General features: G+C 46.9%; 1 protein-coding gene across 2 annotated transcripts in view; it reads left to right on the forward strand.

Moving 5' to 3' along the window:
* The window catches only part of GRID1 (glutamate ionotropic receptor delta type subunit 1), a 702,575-nt gene extending 697,814 nt beyond the window's left edge, over positions 1-4,761 (forward strand). Inside the window, exon 16 of one of the 2 annotated variants that reach the window (XM_036079322.2) lies at positions 4,091-4,761. In XM_036079322.2, coding sequence (XP_035935215.1) covers positions 4,091-4,519 — 429 coding nt within the window. In that variant the 3' untranslated portion in view covers positions 4,520-4,761. The remainder of the gene's footprint in view (positions 1-4,090) is intronic. The other variant, XM_078077489.1, reaches the window with a different exon arrangement.
* The last annotated feature ends 17,409 nt before the right edge of the window (positions 4,762-22,170 follow it).

Raw genomic sequence — 22,170 nt, forward strand, 5'->3', positions numbered from 1 at the left:
GGGACGTCGTGGCAGACTCAGAGCCAGACTGCATGTGTTTTCAAGGGGGGGCGAGGCATTTTCTTTAGTTGTCCTCATTTTGTTTTCTGGTTAAACAGTCAAATATAGGCAGCTCGTGGGGCGCCTGGGTGGCTCAGCTGTTAAGCATCTGCCTTCGGCTCAGGTCATGATCCCAGGGTCCTGGGATCGAGCCCCATGTCTGGCTCCTGGCTCAGTGGGGAGCCTGCTTCTCCCTCTCCCACTCCCCCTGCTTGTGTTCCCTCTCTCGCTGTCTCTCTCTCTCTGTCAAATAAATAAATAAAAATCTTTAAAAAAAAAAAAAACAAATATAGGCAGCTCGCGATGGCACCTTGCTCCTCCAGAGTTTGTGTTGGAGCTATCAGCGGTCATAGAATTTGAATAGAATGAGGTCCCGCTGGTGCGGAGAGCATGAATTACTTGACTGCCATTTGGGGTGGGAAGGTCTCCCTGGAAAGTCTGTTCAGTTGGTGCGGACATTTGCTCTGGGTCCTGACGTGGAGCGGTTACGGGCTCATGACTGACCTCAACTGGAAGCCGATACCCACCGCACAGCTTTATAGTCCTTCTTGGAGCTGCTTCATTTGTCCTTAACTTGAAGCACGAGAAAAATTATTTGGATTTAGACTATTCAAGCTCTTTCCTCCAAAAATACTGATTCTGGGGTAATTGGGCTGTCCCCACACCTACACTCTGGGCTGGCTTTTATTCTAGATGCTTTGGTATTACCAGACCAAGTCCTCACAGCTGGGAGGATTATGCCAGATCGGTGCCTAGAGCCAACCACTTTGAGAATCCTACTCTCCGAACCTCTTCTCCCTCGTACCTCTCTGGTGAACGATTTCATCTCAGAGACCTCTTTTGCTCACATTTTTCTTCAGAGGATTTGGGGTGGTTGGTCTTCCCCCAAAGCTCTCCTTCTGTTTTGTGTCTGTGGCGTTAGGAAGAGAGGGCTCCTTTCACTTGGTCCCCACTCAACTCTCTGCCTCCCTATGGCCTGCTTGGGCAGGAAGTTCCCCTTTCTCTTTCTCTAGACCCCAGCAAAATGGGGAGCATCTCCTGAATACTTTTCTGAGAAAAGGGGTCATGTCCTTTCTTCTAACCAGCAGAGTGAACAGGGCTGGGACCAAGATGCTTGCCTTCCACTCTGAATTAGTCCACTCCTAAACTTGACTTCTTTCAATCCCCAAAAGGATCCTTAAAGCCCTGGAAAGAAAATCTAAAGGGGGAAGAGGTGAGATTGTGTAATCACCAGTTCTTCTCATTATCCCAAGTCCAGTGGCCATCGGTTTTCCTTCGATGGAAACTGAGGGCCCTGCCAACAGGGACCCCCGGCTCATCCAAACTTCTACGAGCTTTGCTATCTGCAAAGAGAAGGGAGGGTTATATTATTAAACCCCAAAAGTGTCTGAAATTCTCTCTCAACTTCTCCAGCTTCCAGGATCTCTGATACTTGTCTTGTGTCCTTCCCATATTTTGAAATGAAAATAACCGATAGATACAGATATTTATCAACATAGCCGTGGCACTGACTTTGGCCAATGCAGATGAAAGAGCCGCATTAGCAGTTTATCTGGGGCACATAGCAACCACGAGAAGTCTGGAGAAGCAGGATGGGTGGTGGGCAGGAGTCAGGCTTGTCCAATCTCTTGCTGTGGGGCAAGAGATAGGAGGACAGTCATGGAGCAGAAAGTTTGTTGAAGTTCTACTGCTGTATTGGAAGGACAATCAATTCTTTTCTGTCTCTTTTTATCTCTTTGTTCAGGATTCAGATTCAGTCCTATTGTCCTTACTTGCATCTTAGCTACAGGTGGGCAGGGCCCCTGCAACCTGTTATCCAGTGAGAAAGAAGTAATTCCCCAAAGCACACAAACCATGGTCTTCTTAGGAAGAGATAACTGATGCATTGTGGCCTCAAAACAGCCAGAGACTAATATGGCAATTAAAAAAAAAAACTATTAAAAATAGTTTCATATGCAAAAATAAAAACAAAGCAGATAAAACACAGAGAAAAAGGCAAGGTTGCACAGAGCTGGATCAATATGCTGTAAGGTAATTAAGAGAACTTGAATTTGGCGTCTTGTATTTTTTACAGACTTGAAAGAGTCTGTGAAAGTGCATGCATCACATTTAGTCAGGCTAAGTAAAGGCCTGGTACTCTCCAGCCACTTTCTCCAGTGTCACCCACGACACTTGCCACCCACAACACTTGCCACCCAGAGGTGTCCTCAACTTGGAGCTGGTTTCCCAGCATCAGCGAGCTGAGCTCTGCTGTGGGGGGGCTTCAGATCTCTGGAATGTCGGCTCTGCCCATGGGACTCTGCCAGTGATTTCCGATGTTCCCATCTGGGACACAGAGCCACGCCCCATAGTATCCTCCATCCTCAAATCAGTTGGCTTTCTTATTCTCAGCTTTGCTCTTGGCCCAGGATGAGTTCTTTACTGTCCTGTGGGGGTTGTTAGTTTTCTTTTTCTAGGAAAGGTTCTGGGAAAGATGGCAGGTGACCCACAGAAGTCAACCTCTGTCTACAGTCACGAACTCGGCAAAGGTGTGGACAGAGCAGTGGCCCTGCCTTCTCCACGCCAGGGGGCACTGGGAACAAGGAGTAAACTGCAGAGGCAACTTCCTTGCTCGAGGAGGGCTGGGTTGAGACTTCATGGGGGTTAACCACTCATGAGAGAGGGGTGTTCATGCCAGCTACTCAGGGTGGCCTCTTCCTGGGAAAAATCCTCTCCCACCAGCCTCCTAGGAGCTCAGAGCATCCACTGGAATGGCCCTTAGATTTGTATGGTTCCTTCTTTTTTCTTTTGAAAGTGCATTCAGGGCTTCTCCATTGTGTGGTATTTCTAACCACCCAACAAGACCGGTTCCTACTGTGTGGATGTCACCAGTAGACAGCCCGTGCGTGGTGTTCTGTCTCAGAGCGGAGCTTTGACATGGCATTTCTCTAGGAGTTTGACCCCAGGGAAGCATGGTAGTAGGCATGACCTTGCCTGGCACATTGACACTCGTGCTGCCTGAAAATGGGAGTGAAACTTTGAGCACCTCATCGAGGAGCTGGCATGGCTCCTCCGTGGACACCTGGTCTCCCGCCCCACCTCCTTGGGGGGAACTGAGCATATCGAGTACATCCTCTGTCTTCTAGGAGCTTCTAAGCAGTTTGGCCTCCTTGATTTATTTTGATATTGTAGACAAAACATCAAGTTATTTGAAAGGAATGATTTTTGTTCGGTTTTCTTCTCTTTCTCAAGCATACAAACAAAACAATTTCCTTGCAACCATTCACCATATGGAGAAAGAGTCAAGTGTGAGGGTCACCCATCTTGGCGGTCTCAACCTTCTTGATATCAGGAAAGTCACCTGAGCCCTGAGAAATCCCTTTCCCCACCATCCCCACCATCTTCCTCATCCAGAAACCAGCCCCATGAGCCTTGGATACAGGGGAATGCCAGCTTGCTGGCATCTCTGGACATTTTGCACAGGGAGAATGGGACTTTCAGGGTCAGCCAGGACTTCACTTCCTACATCAGGCTTCCCAGGCTGCCCCTGCCCATCACAAGGGCTGTGATTCCAGGGAGGCCACTGACCTTCCTGAACCCAAGCCTCCTCTTGTGGACGAGATGGATGATCACACAAGGCTTTCTGAGCACTGTGAACTCTATGGCAAATACATGGGGGCCCACCAGGGGCTCGAGGACCAGTTCCTTTTATTCCCATGGGAACTCCTTTATTTTCCTTTTGTCTCTGCCGGTTCCTCAAGGCATCTTCTCGCAAAGGTTGCCTCTGGGTGTGACAGGAGTTCTAAGCAGAGTGAGGAGGGGACGCACGTGTCGCCAAGGCCTGCTTGCTGGGTCTATGCTACCTAGGGGCAGCGTCCTAGGCTACTGGTTCCCCAGATAACAGAGGGCCAGCCATCCAGGTGAGGGGGTGGGGTGGGAGGATTGGGGAGATGCTCACCCAGTGTCCAGCAGGCTGAACAGGCCTGGGCTCTCCAGGCCTGCCAGAGTTTGTGGAAAGCCAGCCGTGGCTCATCTTAGGGCTAGGCCTGACCCTCCTGTGCTTTCCCTCCAGGACAAAGAAGTGAACTTGGAGCAGGTTCACCGGCGCATAAACAGCCTAATGGATGAAGACATTGCCCACAAGCAGATTTCCCCAGCGTCCATTGAGCTTTCGGCCCTGGAGATGGGGGGCCTGGCTCCGAGCCAGGCCTTGGAGCCCACGCGAGAGTACCAGAACACACAGCTCTCGGTCAGCACTTTTCTGCCCGAGCAAAGCGGCCACGGCACCAGCCGGACACTGTCATCGGGGCCGGGCAGCAACCTGCCACTGCCCCTGAGCAGCTCCGCCACCATGCCCTCCATGCAGTGCAAACACAGGTCGCCCAACGGGGGGCTGTTCCGCCAGAGCCCGGTCAAGACCCCCATCCCCATGTCCTTCCAGCCTGTGCCGGGAGGCGTCCTTCCAGAGGCCTTGGACACCTCCCACGGCACCTCCATCTGACCGCGCCGCCTGCCCTGCCGCCCGTCCATCCACCCACCCGACCAGCAGAGCTTTTTAATACAAGAAAACAACCACACAAACCACACACACGTGCACACACACATACACACACATACCACACAAAGACTCTTTCATTTTTCTTGTACATACGTGTAAATAATGACAGAATGGAGTGGGGTAAAAGTGTATTTTGAATATTCCCAATTTTCGAAGTCAGTAAAAAAAAAAAAAAAAAACAAAAACTGTATGAATGACTTTGTAAATTTTGTTCTATATGAATAAAAAGGCAAATTACTTGTGATCATTCTGAAGTGCCAAAGAAGCCCCCTGTTCCTGGGCCTTTCTAAAGGCAGGAGGGGTGATCAGATAAGGACCCCCTTCCTGCTGGGGGAGAGGGGAAGATGAGCAGCTATTCCCTTTAGAGGAGCCCCAAATGCTGCTTGTTCCCATGTCCCATGGTTTCCTGCCACGTTCCTCTGCTCCTGGCCCTTTGTTCCTCTTTAATCCTTTTGGGTAGACCAACAGTGAGCCAGCATTGGCGTGACCCCAGGCCACTGTGCTATAGGGTGATCAGCTGTTCCTGTCAGCCTGGGACTTAGGAGGCTCCCGGGACATGGGGCAGTCCTCTTGGTCACCCACCACATGACACTGTGTGCTGTGGGCCCAAGAGAAGCACCCCCAGTGAAGCGACCGTCTCTGGGAGCTTCGATGCTGACATGCTCTAGGGTCATACTATTGGCCTTGTTTTTTACTTTCTTTCCCCAGTTAGAAGAATCAACAAGTGATAGAATATGGGAAAAGGCAGATAGGCCCCATCATTGGCTCTGGAGGCTTGGCAGAGTTGGGCTTGTCCTTGTCCGTGGGAGTAGAGAAATGCTAGGTGTGGTGTGTGGGCCAGGCGAGGTGGTGAGACGTGAGGCCAGGGAGAGGGAGAATATCCCTTTGGGTTTGTGACCTGTAGTTTCAGGTCAAAGGATTCTGTTGGAGAAGTGGAAGGACGTACCCCAGGTGAGCAGACCAGTGCTCTAGGTGATGGCGAGTGCTGGGAATAGATCAAAGGGACCATGTTCATTCAGAGAGGAAGGAGCCTTGGCTCCTAGAGAAGGAGCAGCATGACTTGGTGTGATGTGAAGACAAGTAAGTAACTCATCCCTCAGGGAAGCAGCCCCAAAAGTGAAAGGGTGTCTCCAGGTCTAAAACCCTGCAGGCAGTCTGCCAAGGGGCCAGAACCCAGTCCTCACTTCCTGCTTTGCCCCCTTCTCCAGACCAGAAGCCCTCATGCAGAGAGCCAGCCCATAGCAGGGGCCCCTCTGGCTAGGAGCATCATATAGTCTCTGAGCTTCCCAGGACTATCCCTGAACTGGCTAACCTGCTGGGAAGCTCTGTTCCTTAAGGCTAGGATAACCAGACAGCCGCGCCTCCCTCCCTTGTCTTTCCTGGGGGCAATTAAAACTATAGAACCAGACAAGGAACCACTAGGAGCAGAGCAGTTCAAGTAATCTGAGCTGTATCACTTCAGCTCTTCTCCTAAAGACAAAGGTGATTCTGTTGTCCTAACCTGCCAGGATAGTGAACACAGCCCACATCGGGCACCCAGAGGGCTGGGCTCCCGGCCCCACACCCATCTTCCTGGGCTGGGCAGTAATCAGGGACCTGAGAGTCCGTCTGTGGTCGGGCAGAAATACAAAGACTATTGCCTGAATCTCCTTTAGCCTTGTAGAGTTAGTCCAGAGGTGTATTTAGGAGGGTGATAACTAGCCCCGGATTGATTTCTCTTCTGAAGTCCTGACTGACATGATTGAGCAGAAAGGAACGGCTGCATCACATAGTCAGCTAAAAGCACCCCGGGGAGAAGAGTGTTTATAATTATGTTATTTATCTCTGGAAGCTGAGAATGGCCTGATTATTAGTGCTACCGAGGCAATCCATTGACATTTCTCCAATCAGCGTGGAGAGCCAGGAGCCGGGCGCATGCGCACAGCGAAGCCTGGGTGGGCCGCAGTTTCCCCGAGGGAGGGCGGGCTTCATTTTCTTTCCATCAGCACTTTGGGGGCCCTGCCCTGGATGGTCAGTTTTTCATATATATCTATTTTTTTAATCAAATTCTGGTCTCACTGCCTTATCTCACTCCCAAGCCTGTTTTGTGCTGAGATGATCTGTCTTCTGGGGTACACCATGAATGTCTTCTTGGACAGCTTTGCTTAGAATGGGTGTCGGAGAGGAGAGAGACAGCAGGTGTGTGTGTGTGCGTGCGCGTGCGTGCGTGTGTGTGTGCGTGTGTGTGTGTGTGCTTGTGAGAAAGAGAGCACGCACATCTTTGAGGAAAAGGTATTCTGCTTATATTTAAAAAAAAAAATCCCTTAACACCTCATGGTGTTATTCTTCACCATGTTTATGTTATTTTTTAAATTTCCTACCCTTGGCATGAGGGGAAATGATTGATATTCAAGTAAGTTCTCCAGAAAAAAAAAAAAAATTCCCAACTCGGATTTCTGTGTCAGCTCAGAATGTATCTTTTTTCCATGCTTTGCTCTTTGGATTTATAACTTGTTTAGACTATTCCATACATTTTAGGTATATTTTGTGCCTTCAGACACTGCAAATAATAATCAGCATTTGGATTAAAGTTGTTTAATAATAAAACTTGACTTTGCTCCCTACCCTCTTCTTCTCTGGGGTGAGGAAATGCTATCTGCTTATTCCCGGGCATGCTGTGGTCATGAGCTGGGTTCTGTCCCATTGGCATGGGCGGTTGTGAGGGAAACTTCTCTGACCAAGTGGGTGTGAGACGTGCCTGGGGATGGAAGCACAACCTCCTTACCTAGTGTATGTCCAGAATCCCCCATATCAAACAGGGGTCAATGTGAGGGACAGAAATTGAGAAACAATTCTAATTTTTGGTTACCCTAACAATTTCCTGTATAATGTGAGTTACTAGAAAATTCATAGGAGAAAATTTGGCCATACTGCATAGAGAAGTGTTCCCATGGCCTCGTGGAGTGAACAACCTCTTAAGTGTCAGGTGGCTTTGTTTCCTCTCTCATCCCTACACTCACTTTGACTGCAGATGAGTTGTTTCTCTATCCTTAGGCCTTAGGGCTAAGGGGCTGTCATTCTTTGGGGAGCCACCGCTTGGCTTTTCAGTATCAGACCCTCAGAGGCTCTGTGGGTACCATTCTCCAATGAATATCCATCTGCCTGGAATCACCAGCCTGGGCCCTGGACCCCCAGATTCATATGCTCCCCAGCTCCACCTTGTGCATCACAAGGTTCCCCTCTGACTTCTAGGCCTTCCAGGGAGAAACGGCTCTACTGTCAGCCTTGGGCCAAAGAGAGTCGACCTGAGGAGTTTGGTTTTCATTATCAAGATCTCAACTTCCAGGAACTGAGAGGAGAGTGTCTGGGCCCTTGTTCTTGTGGTCCCACACCAATGAGTGGCATCTCCAATGCTGAGTACAAACTCCAAAGGCTGGGGGGCGGGGAGGCAGAGACCCAGCAGATGCTCCCAGATTATCTGAATAGACAGACCTGTCTGGACAGAACTCCCAAAGCCTACATTTTCTTAAGGAACTGCCCAGTTCCTAAATTTAAATCCTCCCAAATCCTGCCAAAGTAGAACTAATTCCATACTGAATTTGGTCTTCTCAAGCACTGAAAGAAGAACAAAGACACAAAGGAAGACAAGATCACTGGGCCTGAAGACCATGATGGCATGGAAGGGGTAGTTGGTTCCTTTGGCTTATGTGTTCTCCTTTAATAATCATAGAGATGGACAAGGTCTGGTGGATAACATGTGACCTATGTTTCTGAGACAAAGGGGTTATTTACTCACGGGCCTCTGTCTGACTGCATTTTCAGTTCCCTTTCTTGAGGAACTCACCTTTCACTCCTGTAGTTATGTGCTCATGAATTAGCATCTGTGACCAGCAAAAGCCTTGTTTTGTGCTTCTGGCTTCGGCAATACAAGGTGGATAAAAGCTCCAAGAATTCTTAACTGACCTTCCCTTGCTACCGACACAATAAAAGAGCATTTCTGTTCCTGATGTAGCATTCCTTATATCTAAAACATTATTTTATTTCACCCCATTAGTTGCTTTTACTAAATGAAATCATGTTTGATTCTCATTATGCTCACCCTTCATACCAGGAAACTCTGAATAGGTAACAATTTTCTATGCTAATAACTTTAATTATTGTCTTTTTCCCCCTCTCCGTGGTATGTAGCCGGAGAGGTTAGTTATAAGAAAAGTGCACAAATTGCGAATAAATCAGGTGAGCTAACAGTAACCTCCTTCAAAGGAGGACGGGACAATTGTCAGTGATATCAGTCAGACCCTCCCTCCAGCTTTCATTCTTTCACCTCCGAACTTGACCTTGAGTGCTGAGCCCCAGGGAGAGGAGAGGTTCTCTCCACAGCTAGAAAAACTCCTGCTATGGAAATCTGCAATGACCGATGGCCGGGATCTGGGAGAGGGGGCACCAGGGTGAGCGAGCAAAGGTGTCTCAAGGAGGGTTCAGTCGCTGGCAATTCAAGCATACAGTTGCCAGGGAAACCAAGTCTCCAAACTCAGAAGAAAACAAACTATTCACCAACACCGAGACTTCTCAACTCACGAAAGAAATATAGCTGAGCACATGTACGCCCGCACACTGCTCGCACACAGACACGGGGGTCCATCCATGCACACTCAGTTCAGTCGCATGCATGCAAAGTTCTGGAAAGCACGCAGCCAAACACTTGGGCAAGGCAAGCCGAGAAAGTCCTGCTCGCCAGATGTGAGAAAAGGAATCTAGGGGAGGAAAGAGGCTGCTTCAGGGCTGCCCTGCCCAGTGCGTAATCTCAGGGCAACCATCAGCCACGTGATGCAGTGCCATCAGCTGCTGTGGAGGGACACGTGTCTCCCACGAGGTGGCCTCTCTCTGGCCAGGTGTGTGCACCATGAACCATCCTCTGCCACCAAACACTTGCTCTGAAATCCTCCTGATTTTCCACCCAAATCCCCAAATATGCGAAGAAGTCTCGAGTATTCTCCAGGGCATCATAATGGCTTCCTAAATAAGAACACCCATTATCATATTCACATCAGCAACTGTTTATTGATCAGGGATAGTGGTGCGGGAATTGTATTATACCCTTTGCATACAAATGCTCTCTCATCGTCAGACCAGCCCTGCAAGGTAGACGGTACGATCCAAAATTTATAGGAAGGGAAAATGAGACTCACAAAGGCACGGTCCCAAAGCTGGTAAGTGACAGTGCTGGGATTCACACTTCCTCGTCTGTCTGCCTCGGTAGCGCGTGTTCCTGTCAGAGCAGCTGGTTCTCCCTGGGCAGGGAGCGCCGACGGCCCCAGCCGCCCGACACGTGCTGGCCTTCTCTGCCCCACGGTGCGTGGCACAGCACCACCACTTCCCTCGGCCTCTGCATCTGCTGCCTCCTCTCTGGCAGCCTCAGGGCCTGCAGGTGAGTATCTGCTTTTGCACCCCTTCAGGGGCTGTGGCTAGCCTGGGCTGACAGGGTCGTTCTCAACCACAGCACCTGGGCCAGGTACCTGCCCCACTGACACTGCCCTCAGCCAGGCTGGGCATCAGGGTCTGCGAGGTTCGCTCAAGATGGCAAGATGGGCTCCTTCTCCCGGGGTCTCTCCTCCCCTTGTCTCCCCAAAGCCTCTCCTCCTGCAGACGGTGAACTGTGTATCAGGCCAAGGGAAGCTCTGGGCCTGACGAGTGCTCTAGAGAACTTCAGGATTCTCCCTCAGAGCAGGAATGCCTCCTCTGAAGTCCCTGGGTAGATCTGATAGGTGTCTGAGAACCTTCTAAAATTGCTTGTCAAGTGGGGCCTGGGTGGCTCAGTCGGTTAAGCGTCAGACTCTTGTTTTCTGCTCAGGTCATGATCTCAGGGTCATGAGACAGAGACCCGAGTAGGGCTCCGGGCTCAGCGGGGAATCTGCTTGAGATTCTTTCCCCCTCTCACTCTGTCCCTCCCCTTGCTCGCGGGCATGCACTTGCTCTCTCTCTCTCCCCCCCCCCCCCAAATAAATAAAATCTTTAAAATTACTTGCCATATTGCTGAGTATATGTATGTATTTTTTCCGGAAACAGGGAAATCTTCCAGTATATTCCCATATAGGAATATATAGGAAGAAAATCCCCTATCTTCCAATATATTCTTAAAATTCTCTTGTAAGAGCTCTAAGCCAGCGCCCTGACGAGCTGGGAGTCAGGCTCCTGTGTCCCATTCTGTCAAGTCAGTGCCAGTGTTTAGGTGTAATCATGCTTATCTGGGAAGGGGGGGTGGGCATAACAGAACAGTAGCCAGAGGAGGGACTGTGGGCAATGCATTGCAAGTGAGGCCCCCCGGGGTTTTACCCAGAGGCAGGGAAGTCCCACTGGCAGGGCACAAGGGGAACTGCAAGATGCGAGGAAAACGGGCCGATGCTGATGCCCTAATGCACAGGAAGGTGGCCCCAACAAGACCAAGGTTATTGAAACTGGCCAAGTCTGTGCTGGAATCCTACTTCTGGCATGTATTGACCAGGATACCTTGAGCACATTGTTTTTTTACTTTTTTGAATTTCACTGCTTTGATCATATATTAACGACAGTAATCTCTATCTCTGTCTTTTTTGAGAATCTTATAACTAGTAATGATAACGAATTGAGTGTTTACCATATGCCAGAGCTTTCCCTGTAACATTTCATTTGTTCCTACCGTTATTGTCCATGGCAGCTAATGAGGACGATGACGAGACTCAGAGCAGCGTAATGACATGCTCACGTAGTGGAGAAGGGATAGGATGTCGAGGAAGTCTGTGCAGAGCCCGAGCTTCTCCTCGTGACCCGGTATTAGCACCTTACATTGCAAGCATCAGCGTGGTGCCTACGGTCCATCTGCACCTGCTTTGTTCTCCTGGGTCTGGCTCCTGGGGTGGCGGGCTCGGGAAGAAGGGATTGGTGTCTCCTAGACCCCAAGCTAGACAAAGGCTGAGTGTCAATAAAATAAGTGAAACTCGGTTTACATTTTGGTTCTGGGTTTTCTAGCTGTGTGATCTCGGATTGAAATGATGAGCAAGTGCTCTCTGTGATCCATAGAGTGAAGTTTTCCCAATTGATAAGCTCCCCTCTTCTGACATCTGAGCCTCTTGTGAAACCTGCACAGATCCAAAGGCCAGCGCTGGCTCCTGACAAGCAAGGCCATATTTACTTACCTTCGCTTCGTGGAGGTCAAATTACTTTCTTCTGCATTAAGTAGAGCCAGATGAGTGGTCTTGTGTTCATACAACAGTGGCAAACTGGGGATCAGATAGATCTGGTTTAAAATCTGTTTTTTTAAGACTTTATTTATTAGAGTGAGAGTGAGTGAGCATGAGCAGTGCGGGAGATAGAGGGAGAAGCAGACTCTCTGCTCAGCAGGGAGCCCAAAGCAGGGCTCGATCCCAGGACCCTGAGGTCATGACCTGAGCCGAAGGCAGATGCTTAACAACTGAGCCACCCAGGCACCCCTAAAATCTGATTTTTGTCACTCACCTGACGGGTATCCCCAGTCCCACCACTATCACCTCCAAACCTCCACTGTGTCCCCTCCCCCACAGTGAGTCCTGGGTCCTGAGCTGTGGTGAGGATCAGTGATGATGCAGGTAGGGTGCGGGCACAAATACCCTCTCACACATGGCCGCTCGGGGTGATCGGCATACCCGCAGCATCGCACTTCTCGGCGGGAACTTCAAGGCTCTGTTAGCCAACCATGTCCTCCAAAGTGTTCATGTCCTTCCCACTTGGGCAGGCGGTGGAATTACCTGCCGGGGCAAAGAGAAACAGCGTTTGCACTTCCACCCTTAGCACGGGGATGCTTGCTCAATGCCCCCACTCCCGTCCCCAGGGAGCTGGGAGTGTCGGCAGGGAGTGCTCCTGAGACCCACTCAGGCGATAATTCTGAGTGTTCCCAGTAAACAAATGAAAACCAGCCTGGCGTCCTGGAGGGACATGCTGTGGCTGTGAGCTGGTCAGCCCGTGTCCTCGCTGCACCTGACTTCCAGGTGTGCTCAGAATGAGGTGCAGATGAGCAGAAGCAGGCTCTGGGGCAGGAGAAGCTCCAAAGCTGCTAGAGGCACTAATGAGGCCTCGGGATATGTTCCATAAAGCCTCAGACCTTCAGGGGCCTCCTGGCATGACAGCCTTTTGCTTCCGAGGTGAGACTCAAATTCCTCACATTTTGTGGGAAAAATAAATGCATAAATTTGGAGCGACCGAAAGTACACATGCTGAGATAATTTTACTTTTACTCTGTGCCTATTTTTTAGCTTCTGCCACTTTCTTCGGTCTGAAGCTCACAATAGCCACGTCGTCCTCAGTCAGCAACCTGTGGTCTGGACAAGCTATGTTACCTCATGGAGAAGATGCTTTTCACATGTGGGAGGAAATGACAGAGCAGGCAGCTGGATCAACATGGATCCTGCCTGCCCAGTGAGAGAGGGCACACTGAAACGGAGGGATTTGGGGAGAGGGACTATTCAGAACGATGTACACTTGCCGCAGGTCAGGGAAAGCCGCAGGAGAGTGGGGACGCCTGGGAACAGAACCAGTAGCATCCCTTAAGCCCTCACAGCCAGAAAGGACGGTAGGAGGGGGTGTGAATTCTCACTGCCAGAGAGGAGGTTGGAAAGGGCTGCCTGTCCCTTTCCAGAGAATGAGCCACTGATGGCGATCCCACGAGGAGTGAGCTCAGGGAGCCCATCCTCTGAACTCTTTTCCCCCCTCCCTCCAATCTCCTGCCAGTCACAAGAGCAGAGGACAGGGAGCCCACCGAGGCCGTTTGCCCTGACCAACCTGGGGCCCAGAGCAGGATGGAGAAGGATGGGGGATGGGGATGGAGGTGTGGCAAAGATGGAGAGATAAAAGATATTTATTTAATACAGCGGGGTCCAGAAAGGAAAGCAAAGAGATTCACATGGGTTATATGCCTATCGTGTCCCAGGAGAATTAATTCATTTCTTACTTGGAAAATTAAGAACTCTCTTTCTGACAAATGAGGAAAATGAGACTCAGAATAATTAAGTGGTTTGCTCAAGGTGATCTGACTTGTCTGTCAGTCTAAATAAAATCTGTGCTCTTTCTACCCTGAATTGGCCTGTGTGTTCAGGAGGTGTAGACGTGAGACACCATCAGACAGAAGGTCACTTCCCAAGAGGTGGGGCTCAGCCACCCCAGGTTGTAAGCTTGTGGGGAAAGGTAGGCAGAGTGGAGTAAGTGGTATGTGAGAAAACACTCATCTGCCTTTTCATGGCGGAGGCAGGGTGACTACCCTGCACAACTAACTTGGTTGGTGGAGGCCAGTCTTCTGAACGGCTCCCCTAGGAATATAAAGGCAGTGTGTTGGAATCAGAAAGGTGTGCTTTTAAAGTCAGGTTCTACTACTTTCTAGCTATATGACCATGAGTAAGTCACTTAACCCCTCTGAACATCAGCTTCCACATCTTTGAAATCTATACAATGTGGGCAGCAGTCCCATCTCAAAGGATGAAATAAGAAAACTTGGAATAAGGCCCCTCATGCCAGCTGACTCAGAGCAAGTGTGGGGCAGGAAACAGGGTTGCATAGGGCCTGACGATGAGGCCAAAGTTTTTAAATATACTTTAAAAAATCATAAAATACATGCAGAAAAAATGCACAAACCATAGCTGTACAGTATTCATTTTAATAAGCTGAGTGCTCCTGTGTAGCCACCAACCAAAATAAGAATAGAAGACTATCGCCTTCCTGACTGAAACCTCCAGAACCCGAAAGGTAGTCATGACCAGTTCTATAACCACTGATTAATTTCATATACATTTGAAATACTTATACTTAGAATCAATTGTTTTTTTGTCTGTTTTTTTTTCATTCGACATTGGCTTTAAAGACTTACCTACGTTTCTGCGTAAAGTTCATTTTCTTTCTTTTATTTTTTAAATTTTCCCAGCATATTTTCTTTTTAATTTTATTATGTTATGTTAGTCACCATACAATACATCATTAGTTTTTGATGTGGTGATCCACGATCCATCGTTTTCGTATAACACCCAGTGCTCCATGCAGTACGTGCCCTCCTTAATACCCATCACTGGGCTAACCCATCCCCTCACCCCCCTCCCCTCTAAAACCCTGTTTGTTTCTCAGAGTCCATAGTCTCTCATGGTTCATCTCTCCCTCCAATCACCCCCCACCCTCATTTTTCCTTTCCTTCCCCTAATGTCCTCCATGCTACTCCTTATGTTCCACAAATAAGTGAAACCATATGATAATTGACTTTCTCTGCTTGACTTATTTCACTTAGCATAATCTCCTCCAGTCCCATCCATGTTGATTAAAAGTTGGGTATTCATCCTTTCTGATGGGTGAGTAATATTCCATTGTATATATGGACCACATCTTCTTTATCCATTCATCTGTTGAAGGGCATCTCGGCTCTTTCCAAAGTTTGGCTATTGCGGACATTGCTGCTATGAACATTGGGGTGCATATGGCCCTTCTTTTCACTACATCTGTGTCTTTGGGGTAAATACCCAGGAGTGCAATTGCTGGGTCATAGGGTAGCTCTATTTTTAATTTTTTGAGGAACCTCCACACTGTTTTCCAAAGTGGCTGTACCAACTTGCATTCCCACCAACAGTGTAAGAGGGTTCCCCTTTCTCCACAACCTCTCCAACATTTGTTGTTTCTTTCCCTGTCCATTTTTGCCATTCTAACTAGTGTAAGGTGGTATCTCAATGTGGTTTTGATTTGAATTTCCCTGACGGCTAATGATGATGAACATTTTTTCATGTGTCTGTTAGCCATTTGTATGTCTTCTTCAGAGAAGTGTCTGTTCATCTCTTCTGCCCACTTTTTGACTTGATTATTTGTTTTTTGGGTGTTGAGTTTGAGAAGTTCTTTATAGATCTTGGATACCAGCCCTTTATCTGTAGTGTCAGTTGCAAATATCTTCTCCCATTCTGTGGGTTGCCTCTTTGTTTTGTTGACTGTTTCCTTTGCTGTGCAGAAGCTTTTTATCTTGATGAAGTCCCAAAAGTTCATTTTTGCTTTTGTTTCACTAGCTTTTGGAGATGTATCTTGAAAGAAGTTGCTGTGGCCGATGTCAAAGAGGTTACTGCCTATGTTCTCCTCTAGGATTTGGATGGATTCCTGTCTCACATTGAGGTCTTTCATCCACTTTGAGTTTATCTTTGTGAACGGTGTTAGAGAATGGTCGAGTTTCATTCTTCTGCATGTGGCTGTCCAATTTTCCCAGCACCATTTATTGAAGAGACTGTTTTTTTTCCATTGGACATTCTTTCCTGCTTTGTCAAAGATTATTTGACCATAGAGTTGAGGGTCCATATCTGGGTTTTCTATTCTGTTCCATTGGTCTATATGTCTGTTTTTGTGCCAGTACCATGCTGTCTTGGTGATCACAGCTTTGTAATATAGCTTGAAATCGGGCAACGTGATGCCCCCAGCTTTGTTTTTCTTTTTCAACATCTCCTTGGCGATTCGGGGTTTTTCTGATTCTGTACAAATTTTAGGATTATTTGTTCCAGCACTTTGAAAAATGTCATTGGAATTTTGATTGGGATGGCATTGAAGGTATAGATTGCTCTGGGTAGCATAGACATTTTAACAATGTTTATTCTTCTGATCCATGAGCATGGAATATTTTTCCATCTTTTTGTGTCTTCTTCAATTTCTTTCATGAGTGTTTTGTAGTTCCCAGAGTATAGGTCCTTTATCTCTTTGGTTAGGTTTATTCCGAGGTATTTATGGTTTTTGGTGCTATTGTAAATGGAATCGTTTCTCTAATTTCTCTTTCTACAGCTGTGTTGTTGGTGTATAAGAAAGCAACTGATTTCTGTGCATTGATTTTGTATCCTGCCACATTACTGAATTGCTGTATGAGTTCTAGTAATTTGGGGGTGGAGTCTTTTGGGTTTTCCACATAAAGTATCATGTCGTCTGCGAAAAGAGAGAGTTTGACTTCTTCTTTGCCAATTTGAATACCTTTTATTTCTTTTTGTTGTCTGGTTGCTGTTGCTAGGACTTCTAGTACTATGTTGAACAACAGTGGTGAGAGTGGGCACCCTTGACGTGTTCCTGATCTTAAGGGAAAGGCTCTCAGCTTTTCCCCATTGAGGATGATATTGCTGTGGGTTTTTCATAGATGGATTTTATGAGCTTGAGGAATGTTCCCTCTATCCCTATACTCTGAAGAATTTTAATCCCGGAAAGGATGTTGTATTTTGTCAAATGCTTTTTCTGCATCAATTGAGAGGACCATATGGTTCTTCTCCCTCCTCTTATTAATCTGTTCTATCACATTGATTGATTTGCGAATGTTGAACCACCCTTGCATCCCGAGGATAAATCCCACTTGGTCGTGGTGGATGATCCTTTTAATGTATTGTTGGATCCTATTAGCTAGGATTTTGTTGAGGATTTTGGAATCCATATTCATCAGCGATATCGGTCTGAAATTCTCCTTTTTGATGGGGTCTTTGCCTGGTTTGGGGATTAAGGTAATGCTGGCCTCATAGAATGAGTTTGGAAGTTTTCCTTCTGTTTCTATTTTTTGAAACAGCTTCAGTAGAATAAGTATAATTTCTTCTTTGAATGTTTGGTAGAATTCCCCAGGGAATCCATCAGGCCCTGGACTCTTGTTTTTTGGGAGGTTTTTGATCACTGCTTCAATCTCATTACTGGTTATTGGCCTATTCAGGTTGTCAATTTCTTCCTGTTTCAGTCTTGGCAGCTTATAGGTTTCCAGGAAGGCCTCCATTTCATCCAGATTGCTGTTTATTGGCATATAGTTGTTGATAATAATTTCTAATAATTGTTTCTATTTCCTTGGTGTTAGCTGTGATCTTTCCTCCCTCATTCATAATTTTATTCATTTGGGTCCTTTCTCTTTTCTTTTGGATAAGTCTGGCCAGTGGTTTATCGATCTTATTAATTCTTTCAAAGAACCAACTTCCAGTTTCGTTGATCTGATCTACTGTGTTTCTGGTTTCTAATTCATTGATTTCTGCTCTAATTTTAATTATTTCTCTTCTAATGCGTGGCTTAGGCATCGTTTGTTGCTTTTTCTCTAGTTCTTTAAGGTGTAGAGTTAGTTGGTGAATTCGGGATTTTTCTATTTTTTTGAGTGAGGCTTGGATGGCTATGTATTTCCCCCTTAGGACCGCCTTTGCAGTATCCCATAGGTTTTGGACCGATGTGTTTTCATTTTCATTGATTTCCATGAATTGTTTAAGTTCTTCTTTGATTTCCTGGTTGACCCAAACATTCTTGAGCAGAGTGGTCTTTAGCTTCCAAGTGTTTGAATTTCTGCCAAATTTTTTCTTGTGATTGAGTTCCAGTTTTAAAGCATTGTGGTCTGAGAATACGCAGGGAATAATCTCAATCTTTTGGTATCGGTTGAGACCTGATTTGTGACCCAGTATGTGGTCTATTCTGGAGAAAGTTCCATGCGCGCTCGAGAAGAATGAATATTCTGTTGTTTTAAGGTGGAATGTTCTGTAAATATCTATGAGGTCCATCTGGTCCAATGTATCATTCAAAGCTCTTGTTTCCTTGTTGATTTTCTGCTGAGATGATCTGTCCATTGCTGAGAGTGGAGTCTTGAGGTCTCCTACAATTAACGTATTGTTATCAATAGGACTCTTTATTTTGGTTAACAGTTGGCTTATGTAGATGGCTGCTCCCATGTTGGGGGCATAGATATTTACAATTGTTAGATCTTCTTATTGGATAGACCCTTTAAGAATGATATAGTGTCCTTCTGTGTCTCTAATTACAGACTTGAGTTTAAAATCTAATTTGTGTGATATAAGAATTGGTACCCCAGCTTTCTTTTGAGGTCTGCTGGCATGGAAGATGGATCTCCATCCCTTCACTTTCAGTCTGGATGTATCTTTAGGTTCAAAATGAGTCTCTTGTAGGCAGCATATGGATGGGTCCTTTCTTTTTATCCAATCTGCAACCCTGTGCCGTTTTATGGGAGCATTTAGGCCATTCACGTTGAGAGTGATTATTGAAAGATATGAATTAATTGTCATCATGTTGCCTGTGAAGACGTTGTTTTTATAGATTGTCCCTGTAAATTTCTGTTGTATATCACTCTTGGGGTCTTTCTCCTTTTATAGAATCCCCCTTAATATTTCTTGCAGGGCCAGCTTAGTGGTCACATATTCTTTCAATTTCTGCCGGTCGTGGAAGCTCTGCATCTCTCCATCCATTCTAAATGACAGCCTTGCCGGATAAAGTATTCTTGGCTGCATGTTCTTCTCATTTAGTACCCTGAATATGTCTTGCCAGGCCTTTCTGGCTTGCCAGGTCTCTGTGGATAGGTCTGATGTTATTCTGATATTCCCTCCTCTGTACATAAGAAATCTCTCCCCCCTAACTGCCCTTAAGATGGTTTCCTTGGTTCTAAGATTTGCAAGTTTTACTATACATGCCGGGGGTGTTGGCCTGTTTTCCTTGATCTTGGGAGGGGTCCTCTCTGCCTCTAGGACTCGAATGTTTGTTTCATTCCCCAGATTAGGGAAGTTCTCAGCTATGATTTGCTCAAATACATCTTCTAGTCCCCTCTCTCTCTCCACTCCCTCCGGGATTCCAATTATTCTGACATTGGAACGCTTCATGGTGTCACTTATTTCTCTGATTCTATTTTCATGGATTCTGAGTTGTTTTTCCCTGGCCTCCTCTTTTCCCTTTTTATCTATTATATTGTCTTCCAGGTTGCTTATTCATTCTCTGCCTCACTTACCCTAGCTGTTAGATTATCTAGATTGGATTGGATCTCATTGATAGCATTTTTAAGTTCTGCCAATTCACCTTTTATTTCTGCCCTTAGAGACTCTATGTTGCCATTAATTGATTTCTCCATTCTAGCCATTGTCTTCACAATTGCTAGCCTGAATTCCATCTCTGACATCTTGGTTATATCTGCATCCATTTGTAAATCTGCAGCATAAGTCATAATCTCTGAGTCTTCTATTTTGCGGGCTCCTCCTCCTAGTCATTCTGTTGATGGGTGTTTGAGGGAATGTATAGAGTCCAAATTATTGACCAGAACCCAAGCAAGATGCACCTGTTTTTTTGGGACCTCAGGGTTGCTGGCCTCTTGTTTTCCCAGCCTGTCTTCTGGGGGAGGGGCCTGCCACGCTGTTACTCAGGCAACCCTGTTTGGGCGGAGTTGCCCTGCCCCCCTGTGGCGGGGGATGGGCTCAGTGGGAATCAGTCTTTGGGGCTTTTGTTCTCTGGCGCCTTTCCCTGGCGGCTTTCTGCGTCTCTTCCCCGAGTCAGAGCAGAAGAGACCGTTTCCAGCCCCCGGGCTCAGAGCAGAGAGATCGCAGTCTGTTCTTCAGTGAGCTCTGCAGGCCACACCGTCTCAGTTTCTGTCCGTGCTGCTCTAAACTGCAGCGGCCTGGGTTGTGCGCCCCTCCACAGCGCTCCCAGTCCTGCCTCCAGGTCTAGGCACGTCTCTGCCCTTTGTGCTTCTAAAACCGCCAGCCGCTCCCAGTTCTCGTGCGCGACCCGCTGCTCTGGGTTTCCGCCCCCCTGGGGGCTGCAGTTCGCAGGCTCGACTCCGTCGGTCTGGTTTTCCACCCCGGGGCTGCCCTAAAGTCCTTTCCCCGCCACTACCCGGTCTGCGAGTCTGTGCCCGTCTGCAGCGCGCGAGGCTGTCACTCACCGGCGGTGTAGCATCCCCACGGCCAGGCACCCTCCCACTGCTGTTTATCCTCCGATATCTGCCTGCGGAATCACGGCTCCCTGCTTCGTAGCTCGAAACCAACCGCCTGCGATATTCTGTTTGTAGAGATCCAGCTCTTCTTCCATGTCAGGCTGGTTTCATGGGTGCTCAGAGTGGTCTGGTAGATATCCAGCTCAATTCCGGGGACCAGTTGAAATAGGGTCCCCTACTCCTCTGCCATCTTTCCTTCCCTGAAGTTCATTTTCATTGCTATTGAGGATTTTACTGTATGAACATCACAATGTATATATTTTACTGGTGACAGACTTTTGGTCTGTTTTTTTTTTTTTTAATTTTTTTTATTGTTATGTTAATCCCCATACATTACATCATTAGTTTTAGATATAGTGTTCCATGATTCATTGTTTGTGCATAACACCCAGTGCTCCCTGCAGAACGTGCCCTCCTCAATACCCATCACCAGGCTAACCCATCCTCCCACCCCTCTCCCCTCTAGAACCCTCAGTTTGTTTTTCAGAGTCCATCGTCTCTCATGGTTCTTCTCCCCCTCCGATTTCCCCCCCTTCATTCTTCCCCTCCTGCTACATTCTTCTTCTTCTTTTTTTCTTTCTTAACATATATTGCATTATTTGTTTCAGAGGTACAGATCTGAGATTTAACAGTCTTGCACAATTCACAGCACTTACCAGAGCACATACCCTCCCCAGTGTCCATCACCCAGTCACCCCATCCCTCCCACCCCACCCCCCACTCCAGCAACCCTCAGTTTGTTTCCTGAGATTAAGAATTCCTCATATCAGTGAGGTCATATGATACATGTCTTTCTCTGTTTGACTTATTTCGCTCAGCATAATACCCTCCAGTTCCATCCACGTCGTTGCAAATGGCAAGATCTCATTCCTTTTTGGTCTGTTTTCATTTTGATTATTACACATCGTGTTCCTGTGAACATTTTTTGTGCATGATTTTGGGTGAATTGATGTATGCCTTTCTGTTGGAGTGCTGGGCCATGGGTATGCAACTGTGTGACCTTAGGTAGATACTGCTAAAAGTTTTGAGAAACAGTGGTAGTGATTTATGTACTTCATTTGTGATGTTTGAGAGTTGCGATTGTTCCCACATCCTCACTGGTACTAGTGCTGTCAGATTATTTTAATTTCAGCTCTTCTAGTGGGAAAGTAGTATACCTACTTGCGGCTTTAACTTGCATTTCCTGATGAGTAATGAGATTGAGCCCTTAGGTATGCTTTTGTGAAATGTGTCTCTTCCGCACCGTGGCTTGCCTTCTCATTCCCTTTCTGTGATCTTCTGATGAACAGAAATTCTTCATTGTAATGAAGGTTCATGTATCAACTTTTCCATTATCCTCAATTTGGTGTGTGCCGTTCTGAAAGCTTTGTCTAACGCAGGCCAGGGAGGTATTCTCTGTATTCTTTGTTTTTCTTGGTTGCCCTTTGTTTTGCCTTTCACATTTATATCTATACCCTTCCTGGAGTTGATTTTTGAGTATGATGTGAAATAGAGGTTAAAAACATTTTCAAAAATACACATCTTTGATTATCCTAGCATCATCCATGGGGGAAAAAAAAGCCCTTTTGCCATCAAAATTGCAGTGTCACATTTGTCTTAAATCAAGTATCTTGAATGTGTTGGCCCCTTTTCATATTTGGTTCTGTTGACCCGTATGTCCATTTGGCACATACCACTCTGTCTTAGTTACCGTGGCTTTGTGGTCAGTCTTGATATCTGGTAGTGTAAGCACGTCCTTTGCATTCACACATAAATTTTAAATCAACATCCCATTTCCACAGAAATCATCTTGAGATTTTAACTGAGACTGCATTGAATCCAAAAACAAACTTGAAGAAAATTGACACCTTTCCATTCCTTACTTTCAACTTTTCGGTGTTCTTGTACTAAAGGT

Source organism: Halichoerus grypus, chromosome 7 (assembly GCF_964656455.1).
Source record: "Halichoerus grypus chromosome 7, mHalGry1.hap1.1, whole genome shotgun sequence".
NCBI lineage: Eukaryota > Metazoa > Chordata > Mammalia > Carnivora > Phocidae > Halichoerus > Halichoerus grypus.